Consider the following 22,523-nt stretch of genomic DNA (forward strand, 5'->3'; position numbering starts at 1 on the left):
TTGCTAGGGCTGGTCTTGAACTCCTGGGCTCAAGAGATTCTCCCTCTTTGACCTCCCAAAGTGTTGGGATTAGATCTTGCCAAGCCTAGGCCTTTGTTTTGTTTCGTTCGCAATAAATTAATGAGTCTTTCCCATCCAAGTTCACTTAGTGTATAAAACAAATTTGGTCAAGGTCTCATTTTGCATTAGCTTTGGATTGTGCCACAAAACTCTTAACATTTTCTTTGAAAGAAGTAAGTTTGGACCTTTCTTAAATCAGTAAGTTGGACATGATAGAAGTAAGTCCCTTAAAAATAAAAGGCAAAAGTGAACAAAGTTTTCTAAGGCAGAAAAGTACATCCCATATTACCTTTCTATTATAGAACTATAGTAATTCAAAAGTAAGACTTCAGTCAAAATATTTATTATTTTCCTTAATTAGCTTAAATGGTAATGCAAATATTGGGAGTCTGCCTTAAGTTTCTTAGATATTATACTTTAAATGTCCCAACCCTTATACAAAACCATACACGACCTAGTGTCTTTCACAATTCATACTATAGAAGCTCAGATTTAATTGTATATGCTTTGAAATACATTCTGTCCTTGACTATTGCTATCACAAACTTGAGAAAGAATTGCAATCATCATATCACATAGGCCTTCAGTTATGAACATAAACACACAGGAAAAAGAGAAGAGAGAAAGGACTAGGGAGAGAAAAGAAGAAATGCTCATTTATATAGTTTCCAAGGGGTAGTAACCATATCCAGAAGGAAACATCCATAATACAGATGTGCTGTGAGTACTTTTTCAGTCATTAAGAAGGTCATTTTAATGTATGTAAGAAGAGTGACCACATGCCACACCAGCTATGAATGGTTAAATTATATGTAAGGAAAATAATTTTACACAAAGTTTCAAAAGGTTTGTCTTGTTTTAAGAAAGAGGTTCTCACTCTGTTGCTCAAGCTGGAGTGCCATGGTACAATCATAGCTCACTGTGACCTCAAACTCCTGGGCTCAAGTGATCTTCCTGCCTCACCTTCTTAAAGTGCTGGGATTATAGGCATGAGCCACCATACCTGGCCTTTCCAAAGTTTTGAATAGGAAATTGCTAAAGAGAAACCTCAAGCCTTTGTGGCTAATAGAATCTAACCACCCCCCCCAAAAGTGAGGATGCAATAAGATGGCAAAAATATAGACTCAAAATGACCCTAAGACTGGAGGTAACATTTTCTTACCACCCCAGCACTTACATTAAAAGCTACAACTTGGAAGGCTTACCAAATCCTAAGGAACTGTCATATAAAAAGATGTTTAAAAGGATGTAAACATTATCTTCCATATGATGGCGACAATGACAAAAGCCTAATTGTCATCTGTTAAGTTACAGAGCCGTTGGCAGGGATACTTCTCCCAAAGTTCCATTTTCAAATAAGTGCAGGCACCCAGTGGTGCTGCCTTTTGAAGTGCCACGTGTGGGAAGACTCACAGCTAACATGACATCCATACCCCATTCTCAGGAACTTCTTCAGAGCAGAGGCACACACAAGAGAAGCAGAAGCCCTATCAACAACACTGGGATTTGCTCTCTGCTCTCAAGGTCTCTTGATCTAGCTTAATTTTGCCCACATCGTTTTCTTCATTAGGAAAGCTTTGGTGGTTTGCAAGAATCTTCTCCACTAGGAACCGGGCAGCTTCCTCTATGTTTATGTTATCCTGTAATGCAGAAAGGAAGAACGGGATTAAATTTTAGGATTAATTCTTAGAGTAAGGCATTAACAGTATGAATGGGACCAGAAAAATTTGTTAGAGGTGGCATTGAAAGTGCACAGCTACTTTCCTCTAATACTAAAGTGTGTGCCCACTTAGAGCTGAATGTTAAAGAATAATGTGGTGATGGAAAGAATTCCCGTATTTTTATGAAGGACACCTTTTTTGATGTTCCTATCTTAAACCTTTGCCACTGAGGTTCAATGAGCTATCTCGATAGTTGAAAATGAATCTTTGCTCTGGGCTGCAATTCATATAATGAAGCCATTCCAAATAAAAAAACTTCCGGCCCTTGAATATCTAATTCAAGCAGTCAGGATACACTGTGAAAAAAAATTGAAAGGGCTCAAACCACATTAAAATATGATAAATGTATCATGTCACTTCTCCATCTCTAAGTATAAATTATTCCTTTTAGTTGTCATGTATAAATTAGCCTGAAACAATGTTGTCAGTGCAACGTCCGCTAAGGACACCCTAAGGAATTATTATTAGCTGTCACAGCATTTGTGTGACTGAATTATAACTTATCATTAAACACACGGTAAGTAACACATTGCAAAAACTGTGCTTATTTTTAAAAATATTTAACTGTTCGTTTTTAAATAATTTTCGATTTACAAAAACATTGCAAAAATAGTGAACATTCCTACCATTCACACATATTTCTCAAATGTTAACATCTTAGATAACCAGAATACAACTATCAAAATCAGAAAATTATACAATAGTGTAGTATCAGTGTTAGTCTAACAAGCTTACTCAAATTGTGTCAATTATTTCAATGCCCTATTTCAGATGCAGGATCACAGGCTGTACTTCACTGTTGTCGCCCCGGGGTCTCTTTTACTCTGGAACAGTTCCTCAGTCTCCTTGCTTTTCATGACGTTGACACTCTCAGAGAGCACTGACTGGTGAATATACCTCCGTCTGCGATGTTTGATGTTTCCTTATCATTAAATTCAACTTATATATTTTTGGCAGAAATAAAACACAAGTGATGTACCCTGCACAGTTTATCAGGAAGCACACTGCTTAAAGTTGTTTTTGCCAGGTTTCTCCACAGAAAAGTTATTATTTTTCCCTTTGTACTTAGTGCAAATATGTCAACATCCTGTTTCTCACCACACTTTCCCCCACTAATGTTAGCATCAATTAATTCCTCCCTACAACAGTCATCACTGTGGTGTTTAATGGTGACTTTTTATTTCTGCCATTCCTTCTACATTTATTAGCTGGAATTCTGTTAAAAAGAGGTTCCCTTCTCCCTCATTTATTTATTCATTTGTTCATTTCTATCATGGATTATTAGTTTACTCTGTAAGTTGAACCAATTACAGAAATTATTTACTTTGTTGCTCAAATTGTCTTACATGTTTGGAGCTTGTATGGCAGTATCCTGTATCTTTGTGACATGTCTCCATCATTTCGTGAGCACTTCCTTAGTTTCTCGCACAACAAAATATCACAGGCACATCTTTACTTTCCTTGTCCCACCCGCCCTGAAATCAGGCATTACTCCAGGGATTCCCATTCTTTTTACTGGAGAATGATATTTAAAAACTGAATTTTGAGCACGCAGTAAGTTAATTGGTTCCGTGGTGTCATTGCTTTTAAGCCCTCTCAGCAGGTATGGCTAGTATGGTACACACATGCATCTATATCAACTTCATCTGTTTACACATATGTGTGTGTACATACATACACCTACACACACTCACATATATATGCAGATACTCTTACACACACACACACACACACACACACACATACACATATGAAACCTGAAGCTCATATTAATGTCTAATCCAACCCAATGCTACAAGGTTCACTGCAGCCTTTTCCCTTATTTGTAAAGCCTTTATCAGACAACAAGGAACCTAAAAGAGCTGTGCTACGTACAGGCACCTTTCACAGCACTGAAACCAGCTTTTTAGTTATTTTTTGCCTCCACCCCCAAGATAAGTGTTAACTTTAATTCAAGTATTGATCTTTTGAATGTCTAAGTGACATTCAGTCTCAGCTATCCCCATTATAGCAAATAATTATAAAATTCTCTAACTGTATGTGGAAGCAACTGGTTAAAATTCCAATGTCAGTGTAGTCACGTTAACGTAATTCCCATATGTTAACATTATAAAAGTTTTATATTAGAAATCCATTATTTGCCATAAAGGTGAAATGATGAAATGTATTTGCAAAAGTTATCTTTTGCCTGTGTTCCTAGTGAAATTCAGATGACTGCAATTCAAGCAAAAGTCAGATCTGAAGTCAGCTGCTGGCCAGCTCAGAAGTGTACCTACTAGTGACATTTAGGCAGTACTATAAGCCTTAAATCTAAGATTTTTAACCTAAATTTTTTTATTACTGTTATTCTCTTGGAACACCCCTGGTTTACTGCTAAAGAAATTCTACAGAAGCCGCTTCTACTATATTTGTAGGGAAACACAGAGCAAATTTGAAACTTTTAAACAGTGCTTCACCTTTCACCTCTGTGTGTAATCCTATCCATAAATAAAATGAAACCGATGACTTATACAGTCACAAGCTACTAGTCACATGGCGTCTTACATCTGGGGGCAAATCTGGATTTATTACCCGAAAGATTAAATAAAGCCTAAAGGAAAATTTTGTCTATAATTTATAAAACCCCGCTACCAAAATGCACACTCGCATACGCAGTTACATTTACTGCTTTTTTTTTTTTTTTTTTTCAGTCTTTTTACAGCAAAGCTGGGAAGCAGAGCAAATCACCCAATAGGCATACAGAGCAGACAGAGGGCATGAGTGCCCAGAAGAACATATCTGTAATCCTAGCGCTTTGCGGGGCTGAGGTGGGCAGATTGCTCCAGCTCAGTAGTTCGAGTCCAGCCGGGCAACATGGCAAAACTCTGTCTCTACCAAAAATACAAAAAGTAGCTGGGCATGGTGGCACATGCCTGTGGTCCTAGCTTCTTGGGAGGCTGAGGTACCTTCTCTATAACAAGGCTTTCTTTCTGTGATTTTCTTCTTCATGTCAGGTTAAGTGTTCACATAGCACCCCTGGGTTTCATTTTTCTTCTATCACTGTTTTATTTATAAAAGGAAATTTTAAGATGCTATATTTATTCAAACAATTAGCCTCTAGCTTAGGAGTATACATTTCTGCCTCCAGTAGACAGTTTTTTTTTTTTTTTTTGCCAGTGACTCCATCATTGCTCAATATTTTTGGAGCAGTCTCTCTCTTGCGCAGTCTCTCATTGCTTTGCTTTTATCCCACAGATCATGATGGGCATCAAGTAGTTTTTTCACTCTAAGGGTAAGTTTCTAGTAGAGCTAAACCTAATCTGATAATAAATACCCAGAATGAGGTGGGTGATTTGGAGGAACAATGATACATACATACGTACAAACGTATATAAAAACACACATAAACACATACACGAAATCCACAGAACATAAACTAAAAGCTAAACTGTGTTAAGATTTCAACAAATTTATGGTATAATGTTTATCTGTCATCACAGAATTTTTCAAACATTTCATCATTCTTACATAAATCGGACCGTCACTAACCCCCTTATGTGAAACTTCCAATGCACGCAACTCCCCTCCAAACATTTCATATATGTATTATTTTCACCTTTTTTCTATATCCAGACTGTTAAGAATTTTTTTTTTTTTTTTGAGATTGGGTGTCACTTTGTCACCCAGGCTGGAATGCAGTGGTGTGATCTCGGTTCACTGCAAACTCTGCCTCTCAGACTCAAGTGATCATCCCGCCTCAGCCTCCCGAGAAGCTATGACCACAGGCATGCACCACCATGCTCAGCTACTTTTTGTATTTTTTGGTAGAGACAGGGTTTTGCCATGTTGCCCAGGCTGGTCTTGAACTCCCAGTTCGAGTGATCTGCCCGATCCGCCTGCCTCGGCCTCCCAGAGTGCTAGGAAACAGGCATGAGCCACCATGCCCGGTCACTAGACTGTTAAAATTTTTGAAAGCCAACTTACTGTTTTATTTCTTCCTTCAGAAAATATTTTATTCAGCTTTCCATAATAGACAAAAGAAAAAATTCTCACTCTACTATTTATGAAGCATACCACAAATGTTGATACTTTCCGACTGTTTCAAATCTTTCATACACAGTTAACCTAAAACTCTTCAAACATCATCTGAATAAATCTCCTCTCTGATCTTTTCACATGGTCCTGCATGTGACACACATTTTCACCAGAGGCATCTTCCTATTCATTTAGCCTTTTGCAAAAATCAAAAATTCTTGTGCTTGACAATACCCCCATCCACTCCAGTTGCATGAGAAGTACCTCAGTTAAAAACTCAAACTCACAGAAAATGTCATTTGCTTTTTGCTCTAAATAACTCTTTTTGTTTTTATGGAAAATCTGCCCTTCTATTAGCCATTAGTCAGTTTGGAAAGCAGTACTGTTGTGGATTGAAAGAAGCTATAACACATCCATGCTACACTTCTCATTTTCCAGACTTTCAAACACCACTCACATAAATACATCTAAATACGTTAGAGTTACAGCTCAGATTTATGAGCCAGAAAGCAAAAGATGCATAAGCAAAGCAGATCTCACCTTTGCAGAGGTTTCAAACCACCCGGCGAAGCCATGTTCTTTGCAGAACTGGTCCATCTGGGAAGGACTCTGGCTACTGTCCTTGTTCTGGTCACATTTGTTAGCCAAGAGGACGGCAGGGATAGGGCTGCCATTTGGAAGATGAACTTTACTATCCAGATCACTTTTCCATTTTAAGACTGCCTCAAATGTAGAACTTCTTGATATATCAAAGACTACAAAAGCACCAACAGCTTCCTTGTAATATACTCGGGTCATGTTGCCAAATCGCTCCTGCCCTAGACATAAATATAGGAAAAAAATAAAAACTTGTAATTCAGACAGAGTTTACATTTAAGTATAACTTCTTTTACCCCAACAGCAATACTATGAACAAATATCTTCCATTCCATAGCAGCATAACCTGGTGTGATTAAGGCTATCCATACAGATGATGACCCATACAGCAGATGTGTCTGATAATTTGGTTTAAGTACATAATGAATTAGTTTTATGTTCTGTACAACATATTCTCCATAAAACCAATATGATAATATTTAAAGATACAAGGTCTGTCATTTATTCCAACTCCTCTCCCCTTAGTTTAAGAGAAGAGAAGCACTAAAGGAAAGCACAAAGCTGAAAGTAGAGGAAGAAGAGACAAGAATAGAAGAAATGAAGCCTGTAGGAAGGAGATAAGTGCAGTGGGTAACATGCTAGTCCAATAGATTAAGGCTCGACATGAGATAAAGTAGCTCATGTTCTCAGCTCATCTCTCCTTCATATCTCTAGCCCATACCCACTTCTGATGCAATATGCAAGATTTCACCCCTGTAAGTAGCAGACACATGAAAATCTATTTCAGAACAAAAAGCACAACTGGTTGTGTTGTTACAAGAAGAATCAATTCCAGGGTTCTTCAAATATCATTGTACTTTTAAAATAATTTAACATGTCAAACACTTTGGGAAAAATCTGCTTTGTACGTTATATAGGACTTTGCAAAGCGTTCTCTTACTAGCTGCTGTTGTATTAATCTTTGGCATAGGAAAGATCCTTCTTTTCATCTGACAGATGTAACAACAGGCAAAGGGATGCTTGGCCAGGATTACAGTGTCACTGACTAAAGAAGACAGGACTAGAATCCAGGTCTTCTGACTCACCCACACCTATAGAAGTGGGATGCTAGCCTTTCTGAACTATCTTGCAGTTGCCTTGACTTAGTTACTGACTACAGTGTGAAGGAAAAATGATTGGCAATCAATGCACATCGGAGATGTATCACTCTGTTCTATGATAAAGACACTTTCCTCTTGAAACACATGAGCAACCGGCTTTATCTACATTTTATTGATACATTTCATCTGCACAGATGCAAAGATACCCCAAAATATAAAATTCTTCCTTCTCCAAACCCTACAATGCAATATAATTTTATATATTGTTTTAGGGAATAATGGAAGAATAAAACAATGGTCAAATGTGAATGGATAAAGTTAAGGTTTGTTTTGTGATGACTCCTCATATGGTTTAACTGAAGCTGTATTGTAATAGTCCAAAGGTCTAAATTTTACTGTAACAAATGGTCACATAAAAAACCCTACTATTATGTTCATATATTATTGTAATGTAAATCTGACCAACTATATAGTTCATTGGCTTATAAAGCTGACATTTATAAAAACTTAGATGATATGCCAACTGTTCAAAATCACTATTCTGCAGAAATACTACATATGCATTGAAATGATTCAGATTCCAATTTCAAATGCAGTGCACACATTACCAACCACTTCCATTTTCATATATTTTAAGTATTGAATATGAAAGGACTAAGCAACAAGATAAGATAGTCTTAAATTAGGAAATTGAAAAAGTAAGATTTCAAGATAATTACATGGTAATAAAGTATTCCTTTGGGCTATATCTTTAACTTAGAAAAGAGAGTGGGGTGTCAAACTAGTAAAAGAGCAGTCAGAAACCTAGAAGTTAACAAAGAGCTGTTAAACTTTAGTGACTATTTTTTGGGGGGAGGGAGGGAAATGATCTTTAAATTTCAAGTATTTCCTTTTACTAGTGAGTCTTATTTAAATATTTACTCATATAACCTTTCTGGTAAAGCATAAGAAAATCAGAAATGTTTATGACAAGTAATTTAGAAGAAGATTCTGTAGCTTAAAAATATTAATTTTCTTTAGTTCCCAAGATTAGGATTCAAAATTTGGTGGCAGTCCTGACATCAGAGTGTACTTTTTTTTTTTTTTGAGACGGAGTCTCACTCTGTCGCCCGCGCTGGAGTGCAGTGGCCGGATCTCAGCTCACTGCAAGCTCCGCCTCCCGGGTTTACGCCATTCTCCTGCCTCAGCCTCCCGAGTAGCTGGGACTACAGGTGCCCACCACCTCGCCCGGCTAGTTTTTTTTTGTAATTTTTTAGTAGAGACGGGGTTTCACCATGTTAGCCAGGATGGTCTCGATCTCCTGACCTCGTGATCCGCCCGTCTCGGCCTCCCAAAGTGCTGGGATTACAGGCTTGAGCCACCGCGCCCGGCCCAGAGTGTACTTTTTAAACAACCACACTATATGGCAAATCAAAAGTGTCAATTACTTGGTTAAGTAAATGAAAACAAAAGGCAATGGCTGGGAGAAAAAATGCAAACTGTTTATCTGACAAAAGGCTTATACCCAGAATATATAAACTCTCAAGACTCCCAAAGAAGAAAAGAAAAAAATTAATAATGTAAGCAAAAGATTGGAAGAGTTTGCCAGAAAATGTATGTGATGGAAAAAAAATAAGCACAGGAAAAGATGTTCAACATCATTAGTCACTGGAGAAATGCAAATTTAAATCACAACTTGACACTTCACTCCCACAGGAATGGCTAAAATTAAGAAGTCTGAATACACCACGTGTTGACCAGGATGTGGACAACTTGAACTCTCAAAGTCACTTTCATTATGTTCACAGATGCCAAATCAAATGTCAATCAACAGATTAATGGATAAACTATCATCTAGTTATACAACGAAATACAGCTCAACAATAGAAAGGAAAGGAACAAAACCATGGATACAAGCAAAAACATGAATGTATCTCAAAATCATTATGCTTTGTAAAAGAAGCCAGGTCAGAGCGCAGGTGGGTAATATTACATGAGTTCATTCATATCAAATTGTAAAAAGTGCAAACTATGACAATACAGTAAGGGAAAGCAGATAAATGGTTGCCTTGGGAAAGGCAGGGTATATATTCCAAAGGGGCAAGAGAAAAACACTTTTGCGATGATGGAAATATTTGAAATATTGACTATAGTGATGTAAAAACTTTTCAAATTGTACTGCTTATTGTATGTCAATTATACCTCCATAAAAGTATACAAAATAATACCTCCCTTCGAGGGTAACTGAGAGGGTTAAACTTAGTCCCTGCCTAAGTCTTCCAGGGCAGTTTGATGAACTACAGCCAATGACCTAATCCAGCTAAAAAAGGTTTTACTGGAATTCAGTTACCCTTATTTGTTTACATGTTATCAATGTCTGTTTTTTTTTCCTACGATAGCAGAGTTGAATAGTGGCCACATACATGAAATGGCCTACAAAACCTAAAATATTTGTCAGGCCCTTTATAGAAAACGTAGCTGATTTCTGTTTTAGAAGGCTAAGAATATTCTATATCTTGAAGTGGAGGTGGTCTATGCATGTTAAGTTATACTTCAAGTTCAAAACAGTGTAAAATGCCAGGTAAGCCCTGCATAAATGTCAGCTATTATTGAGTGCTCCACAAGTTTACCGCATGATGAAAGCCTGAGTATTCTTTTTAAAAATGGTGCCAATTAAACACATGAAAGCTTTAAACTATTAGCTTGTTATGTGCTCTACCTTGTAATTGTAAAAATGGTTTGCAGAGAAAAATAAACTTGATAAAATTCCAACTATGCCAGGGATTCAAAATGCCAAGCACCCAACATTCAAGCAACCTCAGGCAAGAAACTTTTTTGGCTTAACTATGCCAACTGGTCTCAGGGATCTGTAGGGATCACTAAGTCCTCCTGGCTCTAACATTGATATTTTAGGTTCCCGTATTATAATTTGAATGTTATACTGATTTTCTATATATTCTATAATCACTGAATCCAGACAGCAATGGGAATAAAATGTAAATAACCCAGCATCAAAAGGCCAATACCATGTATGTAGGGAAACAGTTTGTTTTCTAAAATAATAGCAAAATATACTTCCTATTTTAATGAATTTGTAATCTCTTTTTAATAAATTCTTAATTAATCCATTAATGCTTCAGAAATGGTAAAGCAAGTTAAAAAACAAAAATTTTCAAAACACATGAAGTTTAATTAGGGAGTGGGAAAAGATAAGATGAATTTAAAATAATAGTTGTAACATAAAATTAAGGGTTGCTCTCCAAAAACCTAAGTAGGTGTAACCTATATTTATATTTAACTATGTTGCTTCAAAGATTTATAACACATAGATATGCTAAGTTCCTCCAGTTGTAAAACTAACTTAAAACATGTACAAAGTATCTTTTTTGCTCATCTACCGTAACCTTTTGAAACCTAGATTAAACAAATCTGTAAAGTAAAAGAGTAACAAAACTGAATGAAGAAAAAAATAGGAAAACCACTGCAGATGATGCTTAAGAAAAATATCGGGATAACAGTGAGTGAAAATCATGGGGAAGAGGAGAATACATGGGCATCTGTTAGTTAGAAAGACTTTGTTGGAGCCTTAAACTAAACCCTTGCCATCATCCATTTATTTTCACGTTGGTCAGTCTTTCTCAAGGTCAGTGAAAAAACAGTGAAAAGACTAGATGTTCTAGGGTACATGTGCATAACATGTAGGTTTGTTACATATGTATACTTGTGCCATGTTGGTGTGCTGCACCCATCAACTCATCAGCACCCATCAATTCATCATTTATATCAGGTATAACTCCCAATGCAATCCCTCCCCCCTTCCCCCTCCGCATGATAGGCCCCAGTGTGTGATGTTCCCCTTAAAGTATAATAATAATAATAATAATAATAATAATAATAATAATAATAAAAGACTAGATGTTTGTAGCCTACTCAACTATTAAAAAGCACAAAAAACTTTTGAAAATATAATTGAATAGAATTCTAAAACAACTTTACCTTGCTCTTTTGTCTCACCCTCCAGAAGTCTCCCCAAATTTATATCTATGCACTTCTTTCACCATCCAAGAGAAGATCTCTACAAATCTAAGACAACTTAAACTTGTGGACGTGGCCCATTCTCTGTTACTTAAGTGTTGATTTAGTGTGAAATCCTCATTATTTTAAGGAAATACTTAATCTGAGACCTTCAAATTTTCCTTCTTTGGAAGAGTACTTTAATCTCTCAATCTTTAGTAAGTGCCTAGGAATATGTATTAATGGTGTTTTTTCTATACTTTATGACGTTTTGACAACTTGGGGCATTGCAGGCCTGGAGAGGGACTGATCCTTCCACAGTTAGCTAATTTCTAGAGACAGCAAAGGAACTATCTTGGAGCACACCTCTGACATGCACACCATATCAGTCAGCCCATCAATCCTAAATCCATACCACCTGCCTCCTTGCACCAGGATCCTGCAGTCTGGGACACTATCCCCTGTCCCAAATCACCCCACAGACCAAATACTGGACAACTAGAGACCACTCCTATCACCCAGAGTACACCAAAATTATTCAAACTAGCCAATCCTCAACTTGTTCAGCTTGCCTACCCTACCTCACTGGTTCCTTCCTGCAAAAGCCACAGTAAAAGCTCCAGCCCATGCATTTTCCTTGCTCCTTCTTTCTCATGACCAACCCTGCTGCTTTTCCCTGTGGCCTCATGTGGTGTGGCATAATGTGCCCCCACTCTTGGGAACTATAAAAAACTATCCTTCCAATGGCAATCCATCTCCTGATCTGATGTCCCCATCATATCTGACTAAAAACAAAATCCTGGGTACATTTATTACAGAATGAGACTCGCTGAAAATTTCATATCAAAAGCTTAAGAAAATTGGAAGGTCAAGATAACATACACATGACTAATTTCATGATAAGCAGAACATTTGGAAATTTTGAAAAGTATTTGTGCTGCTGTTTTGACACCAATAAACCAAAATTCTGCTATCCTTTTAAAAGTGTATTGCTTTCATATGTGAGTCATGAAACCTGTATCCATACAAGTTACTATACCTTTCTGTGTTTAGATTACAGGACCACTAAAACCTATAATTCATTTAACTCAAAAGGTAGAATGGCAAATGGCTGAGAGCAAAGGAAAGTTGTAGAACTTCCTATCAGTGCTCTACTATCTCTACTAATAACCTGAGCATCTTTTAGCTTATGAGGGCTAATTGAGGCAATGAAGGATGGTAACACATTCAAAAGAGAAGGGCAATAGGACTGCCATTATCAGGGGAATTTCCATGTGCAGTAATACAAATATGTTATTATGCTGACCAGCTGCCTGCCTGGACAATTGTGAATGGATAGCCCAGACTGCGGCACTCAAAGGTGTCTCAGGACTCAGGAATAGTGAAAGATTTACAGATGTAAATGGGCCAGTTGGCTTTGCTTATAATTCAGCACAACAATTGAGCTTGAATAAGGCTGAGGATGGCAAGATTGTACAAGAGCCAGATTACCCATATGTAACAAAGATTTTAAAAAGCCTTGTAAATGACTTGGTATGTAATCAGCCACCAATAAACACTGGAAACTTAACTGCAGTATCTGTGTTTAAGATGGAGACTACAAATAATTACACAGACTAATTCCTCAAAGCACGGCTTCTTTATAATTAGAAATATGTGTATATGTGACTGAAAACTACCTTTAAAATCAGGAAAGTGTCAAGAGGTAATATTCCAGATTCTTGCTCATGAAGGATTATAGGAGAGTTATGAAAAAAAAGACAAAGGGAGATTACTAGGTATACTAACTGACAAAGTATAAGATAGAGCAAGGCAATCAGGATCCACGTTCTATTTTGGATGGGAATCAAAACGATGGAAAATAAGTTTAGGCATAGATTATACAGTTTATATCTTCCAAGCATGCATTTTATGCTTGGGTAAATATCATTTATATGAACTTCAGAGCAGACTGTTCCCAATTTGTCCTTTGTCCCAAAGGAGAGTTACTCATTCAGATTTTTACTAAAAAATGTTGATCCTAAAAAGCAAATCACTCAGTCAATACATGAAGGCTAAAGTATACTAGATCTAAATGGACAAACTTGTTCTTTTAAGATTTAACCTAGACCAGTCATTCAATTTGCCTGAAAAATTCTATAGTGATTAATAAGCAATAACCATATAATAGTAAACCAAATACTACTTTACCTATACTGAGAATTAAAAGATGATCGGAGACATCTCTTGCTATATCTTGAGTGTGCATTTATTAAGATCTCTGTAAAGTGTTATCAAAGACTTCAAGATTTCAGTATATTTCAGTTATGTTTTGAGCAGCAGTCCCAAAGCATGTGTGAGTTAAGAGACTGCAATGGTCTTACACAAAAACCGCACTAAACTGCATCTGTATTTTAAAGCCAGATTCCTTCAATGCCGTAAGAACAGATTCATGTATCCGAGGATCACGATGGTTCTTAACTTGAAGAGTTCAACTGAATCTGCTTGGCTACATGTATAGAAAACATTTGATAATTCCAACCTATCGTACTTGCCAAAGCTTTCAAGGATAGAGATTTGTCATTTCTTTACTATCTTGCCCTCTCACTAAAGCAACCAAAAAAAAAAAAAAAAAAAAGACATAACTAGTAAAAACACCACACCTTAACTTAGTTATGGCAAGTAACTGGCGCTGCCTACTATTTGGCAATCAAAGAATATTTCTATTATTTGAGAATTAAATATGATCCAACTTTGTTACTACATAAGGTAAGTATGCTTAGCCATGGGGGAAGTTTGTGGAGCAGCCTTCACTTTGCCTTCATGACATCATCATTACTTAATTCAAATGGTATGAGCTGAGATTCACTAGTAGCTCAAATATTCAAACCAAACAGTTAGTAATATAGTTCTCCAAACTTTAGGCTAAGGTTTTTTTGTTTTGCTTTTTTTGGTCTCTAAAACAGTTTTTTTGTTTGTTTTTTGGTCTCTCACTAAGCTATTTTTCTCCCTCACTTTCCTTATATTAAAATTCTATCTCTGAAAATCTTACTTATAATGTGAGCCTAATAATTTCTATAAATTTACCTCTAATTTTGTAAATTGCTGGTCTGTACTTGCTGTATGGAACTACAATACCTGTTGAAACAATATCTAACATCCAGAAATCCCTTTTGGAGATCTTAAACTTCTGTTTTCCTTCCTGGTGAAACTCAAGCTTTGGATTTAGTGAAAAGTGCAAGGATATCCCATCTAGGCAGACGTATCAGAGTCTGATAAAAACTGGATATGATCCCTTCCTGTCATTCGAGGTCTGTGATTAATAAAAAAAGAAGAGGTGACACCAGAAAGAAAATTTATATCTTACTCCTGCTTTTACTTTCTCAAGTGTCTAACTATAAACTCTTAAAAATCTAGTTACTCATACTAATTTACTAGCAGTAGGACCCAATTATCATTTAATAACAAAATGCCATAATTTACATAAAGAGTAAGGCAAGGTCAATCACCCTTCTAAGCAAAGTTTTAAAACCATCTTTGTGAAAATCCTCAGCTATGCTGCAGATTCCTGGAGAATGACCGTCACATGGTAAGGCAACCTTTAGAATCCATGACTTTGTCAAGAAGCAGAAATACTGCTCATTAGGGTTCTGTGCAACAGCAGGAAGTGTTTCGAAAAAGTCTCTGGCTTCAAAGATGACTTTTCAAACGAACTTTTGGCTTTTGGTAACAAACAACAACAAAAAGCTGAGTCCCTGGCTGATTACTTCTTTTCTCTGAGGGACTGAGATGCATACATGTATTCTATCTGAGGGAGAGAAATGTGCTCTTAAATGAATGAGTTATAGGTTACAATTATTTAATACTTTTTCTTAAGTAACAAGCTATAAATGACAAGAGCACTACCTGGCAGACAGACAGACCTGTGATCTGCACCCCCCAACTCTGCTATCAGCCAGGTAGCTATACCCTCTATGGGCTTCTATGGACTGTAGAATGAAGGGTGGCCTCAGGCATCCTCTAACCCTAAAGGAGCTCCCATTCTAATGCTCTATTGCAGACTGAGTTTCTTAACACCTATAATGATTGAACAGAGTAATTTTGGCACTTTATTTACTTATTTATTTCTGAGATAGGGTCTCACTCTGCTGACCAGGCTGGGGTACAGTGGCGAAAACACAGCTCACCGAAGCCTTGACCTCTCTTAGGTTCAAGTGATCCTCCTGCCTCAGGCTCCTGAGTAGCTGGGACTACAGGCACGCATGACCACGCCTGGTTAATTTTTTGTATGTATGTAGGTATGTATTTTGTAGAGATAGGGTCTCACTAACAGCCCAGGCTGGTCTCGAACTCCTGTGCTCATGCGATCCTCCAGCCTAGGCCTTCCAAAGTGCTGGGATTACAGGCGTGAGCCACTGGCGCTTGGCTTGGTACCATTTCTATGAACTTTCCAATAGTTAACATCATCTTAAAACGCTCACTCCCAACCACTACACCAGGCAAAGTTCCAATATTCATAAATCAGAGCAGAGGGAAATGTACCCCCTCAAACAGAACAAGTGAAAGCAAATGGCAGAGAAACAGTGTACTGAGTGAGGGGGGCGAGGGCACCAGGGATGGGACTAGGTGTTGGTTTAAGGAAAAGAGGAAGGGGTGAGTGTAAAGTTTCAGAAAAGGTTTCCCAAATCTTCATGGAGTGTCTGTCCTGGGCTTCCGATGAGAGCAAAGTATTTGAGGAATGGAGTTTTCCTCACAAAGGCCAGTCTCAGAGCCAAGGCGGGTGGTGGAAAATGATCTGGAAAGGAACCTGACTTTTGGTCTTGGTGGTGTCACTAACTAGGAGTGCAGCTTCAGGTAAGTCACCCAATCCCTCTGAATTTGAGTTGAGGCTGAGAGGCGCCGGCCCGCTTCAAGGCAGCCTTCCCAACTAGTCCTGGTGTATCTATGATACACTTGCATTATTCAGAGTTCAAACTTCTGGAAAAGGCCCCCTGGCCTCCTCGCCTCCCTCTGGCGTGCAGGACCTGCTCCAGCTCCTACTGCCCATCCCATCCTCCGGGCCCCACCGAGTCCAGCCAACCGCGTCCATCGCATCTCGCCCTTGGATTCGGCCTCTCTCTTCTAAACGTACCCAGGCAGACGAGTTCAGGCAGAGAAGAAAAAGTAAAGAGGCAGATAGGAGCCGGACGGCCCGGCTGGGCTCTGGAGTGGGAAACTAGCAGCCGCGCTTACCCGCGATGTCCCACAGCTGCAGGCGCACCAGAGTCTTGCTGTCCCAGTTGAGGACCTTGAGGGCGAAGTCCACCCCGATGGTGGCCCGGTAGTGCTGGGAGAAGAGCTGGTGGACGTAGCGCTTGATGATGCTGGTCTTGCCCACTCCAAGCTCGCCGATCACCAGCACCTTGAAGAGGTGCTCGCGGGTCTCGGGCGCCGGGGCGGCAGCCGCCCCCAGGCCAGGGTCCCCAGCTCCCCCGCCCGCCATGAGCGCTGCGGCTGTCCTGTGCGCCGGGGCTCCGAGTCTGGCCCCCCGCCCGGCCTCGCGCTCTCCCGCCCCGCCCCCGGCGGCCGCGGAAACTCCCCCGAGACCGGCCCGCCCTCCGCCGCGCCCGCTGACGCCGCCTGACTGGTCACAGGACCCGGAACCTGCCAGTGCTCGCGACCTGGGCGGGTCCGGACGGGGGAAGGGCCTGGCGCCAGCCTGGGGAGGACCCTGCGCGAGGTGACTCCCGCCACTCCCTGCGCCCCCCAAGCCCGGCCAGGCCCAACTGGACTTCCTTTCCCCGGCGGCGCCTCCTGGCGGTCGCGGCGCGGAGGGAGGCCCAGCCGCCCGCTGGTGGGCCTCCAGGGAGCCAGTCTGGAGCCTTCGTGGGCGTCGGAGGTTCACTGGGGCCCTGAGGAGGAGCCGAGGCCGCTGAGCCCGCCCGGGGCCTGGGTCGGCCTGGGGTCTGGGCCCAACCTGGAAGCCGCTGGCCTGGAAATCCACATCCTGTCCTACTGTCCCCGCAGGGAGAGCCACACCTGCGGGCCTTGCCTTGGGTCGCCAGCAGTCCCCTTTAGATGGGAAAGGAAGTGGCACCGTGACTTTGAACTTAACAAAGGACGGGTAACACTGGCCTGGTAGTTCTGTTTTTAACTTTTTGAGTGAACCTCTGTAGGGTTTTCCGTAATGGCTGTTCCAGTGCACATTCCCATCACCAGTGTACAGGGTTCCCTTTGCTCCGCGCATCACCGACACTTATCGCTTATCTTTTTTATAAGCCATCCTAGCAGATGTGAGGAGATACCTAGTGGCTCTGGTTTGCATTTCCCTGTTCATTAGTGATTTTGAGCGCCTTTTCTTATACCTGTTGGTCATGTGTACTTCGTCTGAAAAAGTCCATTCAGATCCTTTGCCCATTAGTTAATTGGGTGTTTTATTAATTAACTTATTTATTTTGGCTAAGTTGTGTGAACTTAATGTATTTTGGATATTAACCCCTTATCAGATATATGGCTCACAAATATTTTCTCCCAATCTCTAGGCTGTTTTTTTTTTTTTTTCCTTCCATTTTGTTGATTATTTCCTATGCGGTGCAGAAGCATTTTAGTTGGATGAAGTCCCATTTGTCTAGGTTTGCTTTGGTTGCCTGGGCTTTTGGTGTGATATCGCAAAAATCGTTCCTAAAGCCAGTGACCCAGCCATCCGTCTTCTGGGTGCATACCCAAAGGAAATGAAATCAGGATCTCATAGAAATCACTTTCAAGTTCATGCATTATTCACAGTTGTGAAGATTTGGAAACAACCAAAGTGTCTGTTAACGATTAATGGATAAAGAAATTGTGATATATACATATGCATGCACGTGTGCGTATTCACAGACGCACAGACACACACACAATGGAATGTCAGCCTTTAGAAGGCGACCCTGACATTTGCAACAACATGTATAAACCTGGAAGACATTATGCTAAGCGAAATAAGCCAGACACAAAAAGAAAACTAAAACTACTGTGCCATATCACTTATATGTGGAATCTTACACATACACACACGCACACACACACACAGAGAGAGAGAGAGAATACATGGAAACAGTGGTGGTTACCAGGGGGAGGGAAGAAACGGAATGATTCAGGTCAAAGTGTACAAAGTTGCAGTTATATAGGATGAGTAAGTCCTAAAGATCTAATGTAGCATGACCGTTATAGTTAAAAATATTGGGCCGGGCGCAGTGGCTCAAGCCTGTAATCCCAGCACTTTGGGAGGCCGAGATGGGCGGATCACGAGGTCAGGAGATCGAGACCATCCTGGCTAACACGGTGAAACCCCGTCTCTACTAAAAAATACAAAAAACTAGCCGGGCGAGGTGGCGGGTGCCTGTAGGCCCAGCTACTCGGGAGGCTGAGGCAGGAGAATGGTGGGAACCCGTGAGACTCCGTCACTAAAAAAAAAAAAAAAAAAAAAAAAAAAAATTGTATTGTAGACTAGAAATTTGCTAAGAGAGTAGACTATAAGTGCTGTTACCATTAAAAAAAAATTGCAGCTAGGTGTGGTAGCACCCACCTGTAGTCCCAGCTACCCAGAGGCTGAGGTGGGACGATTACCTCAACCTAGGAGGTCCAGGCTTCAGGGAGCTTAGTCACACCACTGTATTCCACATGGGCGACAGAGCAAGATCATCTCAAGAAAAAAAAAAAAAAGAAAAAAAGAAAAAGAGTTGTGTAACTATGTGAGATGATGGATATGTTAATTTGCTTAACTCTAGTAACTATTTCACTATATTAAAACATCATATTGTATACCTTAGATACACAAACACACACACACAGACACACAATAGTCTATTTAAAAGCTAATCATGCTTTAGCATTTAAAATATGGAAGGAGTTTGAGAAAGAAGACACAGGGACTCTGAAGCCATCTTATTTTACTTCCCTAACAATCCTTTTTCAGCCTTCATCTGGTAGTGTTTGGATTAGATGTAAATGTTCTAAGATAAATCCTAGGAAATCGATTGGAAAGTAGTAGCCTTGTGGGTTTTTATTTTAAAGAAGAAACATGGAGGACAGCCCATTGCTTTCTCCATTTATAAAGTTGAGGGATGCACCCCATCACCTTAATATTTAGAAACACCTGGACCTGACATCCTCTGGCCGCTTCCTTAAATAAACTAAAGCAGCTGCTTACCGTACTATCCTCACTCTAATTGACAATTATTGAAAAGTGTTTTTCAGAGATGGAGGCATTTTAAAATTTAGAAGTCAAAGTGGGAGTAAAACCTTTTTCTAGAATAGCTATCGAAAAACCACAGATGTGCCTCTAAGGAAGTATGGCCAACCAGTACATGGCTTTTATATCTGCCCAATTAGCCCTTCCAAACCCATGTACAGTTTGGGGGAAAAAAATGGAAATCCTCCAATTTTTGGACAAAGTGTAGCATTTTGTTCCGTATGTATGTAATACAATAGATTTATTATTATTATTATTCGTCCTTCTCTGGCCCTCCCGAATTTCCAGTGACTTTAGAAGTAGAACTGGGGTGGTGTTTAAAATTAGAAAAGGTCACTGCTAAAGGCAGGGTAAAGTTGTGGATCAATGATTCAAAGACAGGATAATGGTTTAGATGAATGTTTTTCAAACTTGAGTGTTCAAGGTTTGTTAAAACAGAGGTGTTCTGATTCAGATCTAGGGTGAGGCAAATTTGCATTTCTAAAAAGTTCCCAGGAGATGTTGCTGCTAAGGATCTAGGAGCACAGTGATTTGGATCAGAATTCGCTTCTCGAATTTAAAAGTTCATATATGTCTAGTAATATATACCACATTGTTTTGTATCCATTTATCCTTCCATAGATATTTAGATTGCTTCCACACTTTGACTGTTGTCAGTTGTGCTGTATTGAACATTTGGGTGCTAATATCTCTTCAAGATTCTGATTTCCATTCTTTTGGAGAAACACCTGGAAGTGGGATTGCTGGATCATATGGTGGTTCCATTTTTAATTTTTTGAGAAATCTCCATACTATTTTCTATAGTGGCTGCACCATTTTGCATTCTCATCACCAGTATACAAGAATTCAATTTTCTCTACATCTCTACCAATACTTGTTGTCTTTTTAAAAACACAATAGCCATCCTCATACAATGGAATATTATTCCACCTTAAATATAAGGAATTCCCATAATATTCAACAACATGGATGAACCTCAAAGACGTTATGCCGAGTGAAATAAGCCAGTCACAATAGGACGAATTCTGCATGATTCCAATTACGTAAGGTATCTAAAACAGCCAAACTCAGAAAATCAGGAAGGAGAATGGTGGTTTTCAGGGTTTGGAGTCAGGGAGAAAAGGGAAATTGCCAATGAATGGATGTAAGTTTCAATTATGCCAGATGAATAAGTTCTAGAGATCTGCTGCACCACATTGTGCCTACAGTTAACAATAGTCTTGCACACTTAAACATTTAAGAAAGTAAATTTTATGTTGTGTTCTTACTACAATTATTAAAGCTCATATAAATTATGTAGGATCTTATAAAAGTTTAGATTCTGATTCAGCATATCTGGGATGGAACCTGAAATTCAAATTTTCTAACAAGTTTCTAGGTGATGTCAATGCTGTTGGTAGACCACACTTTGGTTAGCAAGATGTGATGGTTAATACTGGGCGTCAACTTGATTGGATTGAAGGATGCAAGGTGTTGTTCCTGGGTGTGTCTGTGAGGATGTTGTCAGAGGAGATTAACATTTGAGTCAGTGGACTGGGAGAGGCAGACCCACCCTCAACCTCAGTGAGCACCATCTATTCAGCTGCCAGCGTGGCTAGAATTAAAGCAGGCAGAGGAATGTGGAAGGACTAGTCTTCCAGTCTTCATCTTTCTCCTGTGCTGAGTACTTCCTGCCCTCGAACATCAGACTGCAAGTTCTTCAGCTTTTGCACTCTTGGATTTACACCAGTGGTTTGCCAGGGGCTCTTGGGCCTTCCACCACAGACTAGCAGCTGCACTGTTGGCTTCCCTACTTTTGAGGTTCAAGGACTCAGACTGGCTTCCTTGCTCTTGGTCTTGCAGATGGCCTACTGTGAGGCTTCACCTTATGAGCTTGTGAATGAATACTCCTTAATAAACTCCCTTTTATATATACATCTATCGTTCTCCCTCTAGAGAACCCTGACTAATACACACGGGTTCAGATTAGAATTCAGTAGTTCCCACATCTGCTGTGCATCTGACTCACTTAGGGAGCTAGCTAGTTAATTAGCCCAGACCTTCTGTTTTAATGTTTTAGAAGAGGATCCCAGGAATCTGTATTAAAACATAAACAAACCTAGATAAGTATGATGCACACACTTAAGAAACCAGACATACATAATACCAAGTACTATAAGTAAGTGTTGGACAATATCTGCTTGTACAGCCCTGAACTGGAGAAGGTTGCAGGAGAATGGATAAGTGTTAGAATCCTGAGCTGGTATTTTAGAGGAAAACAAGTTTTCTTTCTACACATGAAATAAAGAGAACATAATACAAGTAATCCGAGACTTGTCACTGAATAAATACGACTGCCTTTATTTTAAACAGACATTTCCATTTACTACATATAAAAATAGCCCACTCAGAAAGTCACCCTGTGATGTTCCCCTAAACATGTATTATGCTTTCTGCATTTGCTATGCCTTTTATTTAGAATGTTCCAAACCATTACCCCATCCCAGGCTCTCAAGTAAGCTGTCCTCATCCTTCCTGTGCTAGATCAAAGGATTATGTTATTTTCACTCCTCATTTTCCTGGCAGATTTATATATTCATTTATTTATTCAAAAGCTTATAATTATACCTTGAAATATTTTAGATATTTTAGCTACAATGATTAGCAGCATAGTTAAATTATTGTTCTCAGGGACTTTATATTGTAGTGGGAACAGGAAAAAGAAAAAGCAATCAAATAAATGAGATAATTTGATATAGTTACACAGTTCATGAAAAATAAAATAGGAAAATGGTATTTAACGAGACTCATTGAATGATGAATACAAACCACACTAACCAGCAGGCCTACCCCAAAAGAAATAGGAAAAGC

At 39.3% G+C, this 22,523-nt stretch overlaps 1 protein-coding gene across 1 annotated transcript; it reads right to left on the reverse strand.

The window, feature by feature from the left end:
- Window positions 1–387: 387 nt before the first annotated feature.
- On the reverse strand, window positions 388–17,196 carry RAB32 (RAB32, member RAS oncogene family). Its single transcript, XM_033235140.1, has 3 exons — window positions 16,697–17,196; window positions 6,336–6,613; window positions 388–1,700 (listed from the first exon to the last, which is right to left on the reverse strand). The coding sequence occupies exons 1-3, from the start codon at window positions 16,944–16,946 to the stop codon at window positions 1,551–1,553; spliced, it is 678 nt and encodes a 225-aa protein (XP_033091031.1). The 5' UTR covers window positions 16,947–17,196; the 3' UTR covers window positions 388–1,550.
- Window positions 17,197–22,523: the final 5,327 nt, after the last annotated feature.

Source organism: Trachypithecus francoisi, unplaced genomic scaffold (genome assembly GCF_009764315.1).
Source record: "Trachypithecus francoisi isolate TF-2019V2 unplaced genomic scaffold, Tfra_2.0 Lachesis_group15, whole genome shotgun sequence".
NCBI lineage: Eukaryota > Metazoa > Chordata > Mammalia > Primates > Cercopithecidae > Trachypithecus > Trachypithecus francoisi.

Bases quoted from the DNA above. Each gene is read 5' to 3' on its own strand.
- RAB32 (XM_033235140.1), bottom strand. From the start codon at position 16,946: ATGGCGGGCGGGGGAGCTGGGGACCCTGGCCTGGGGGCGGCTGCCGCC. The intron at 6,614-16,696 runs GTAAGCGCGGCT...ATTTATGTCTAG, and splicing joins GCAGCTGTGGGACATCGCGG to GGCAGGAGCGATTTGGCAAC. The intron at 1,701-6,335 runs GTGAGATCTGCT...TCTGCATTACAG, and splicing joins GGTTTGAAACCTCTGCAAAG to GATAACATAAACATAGAGGA.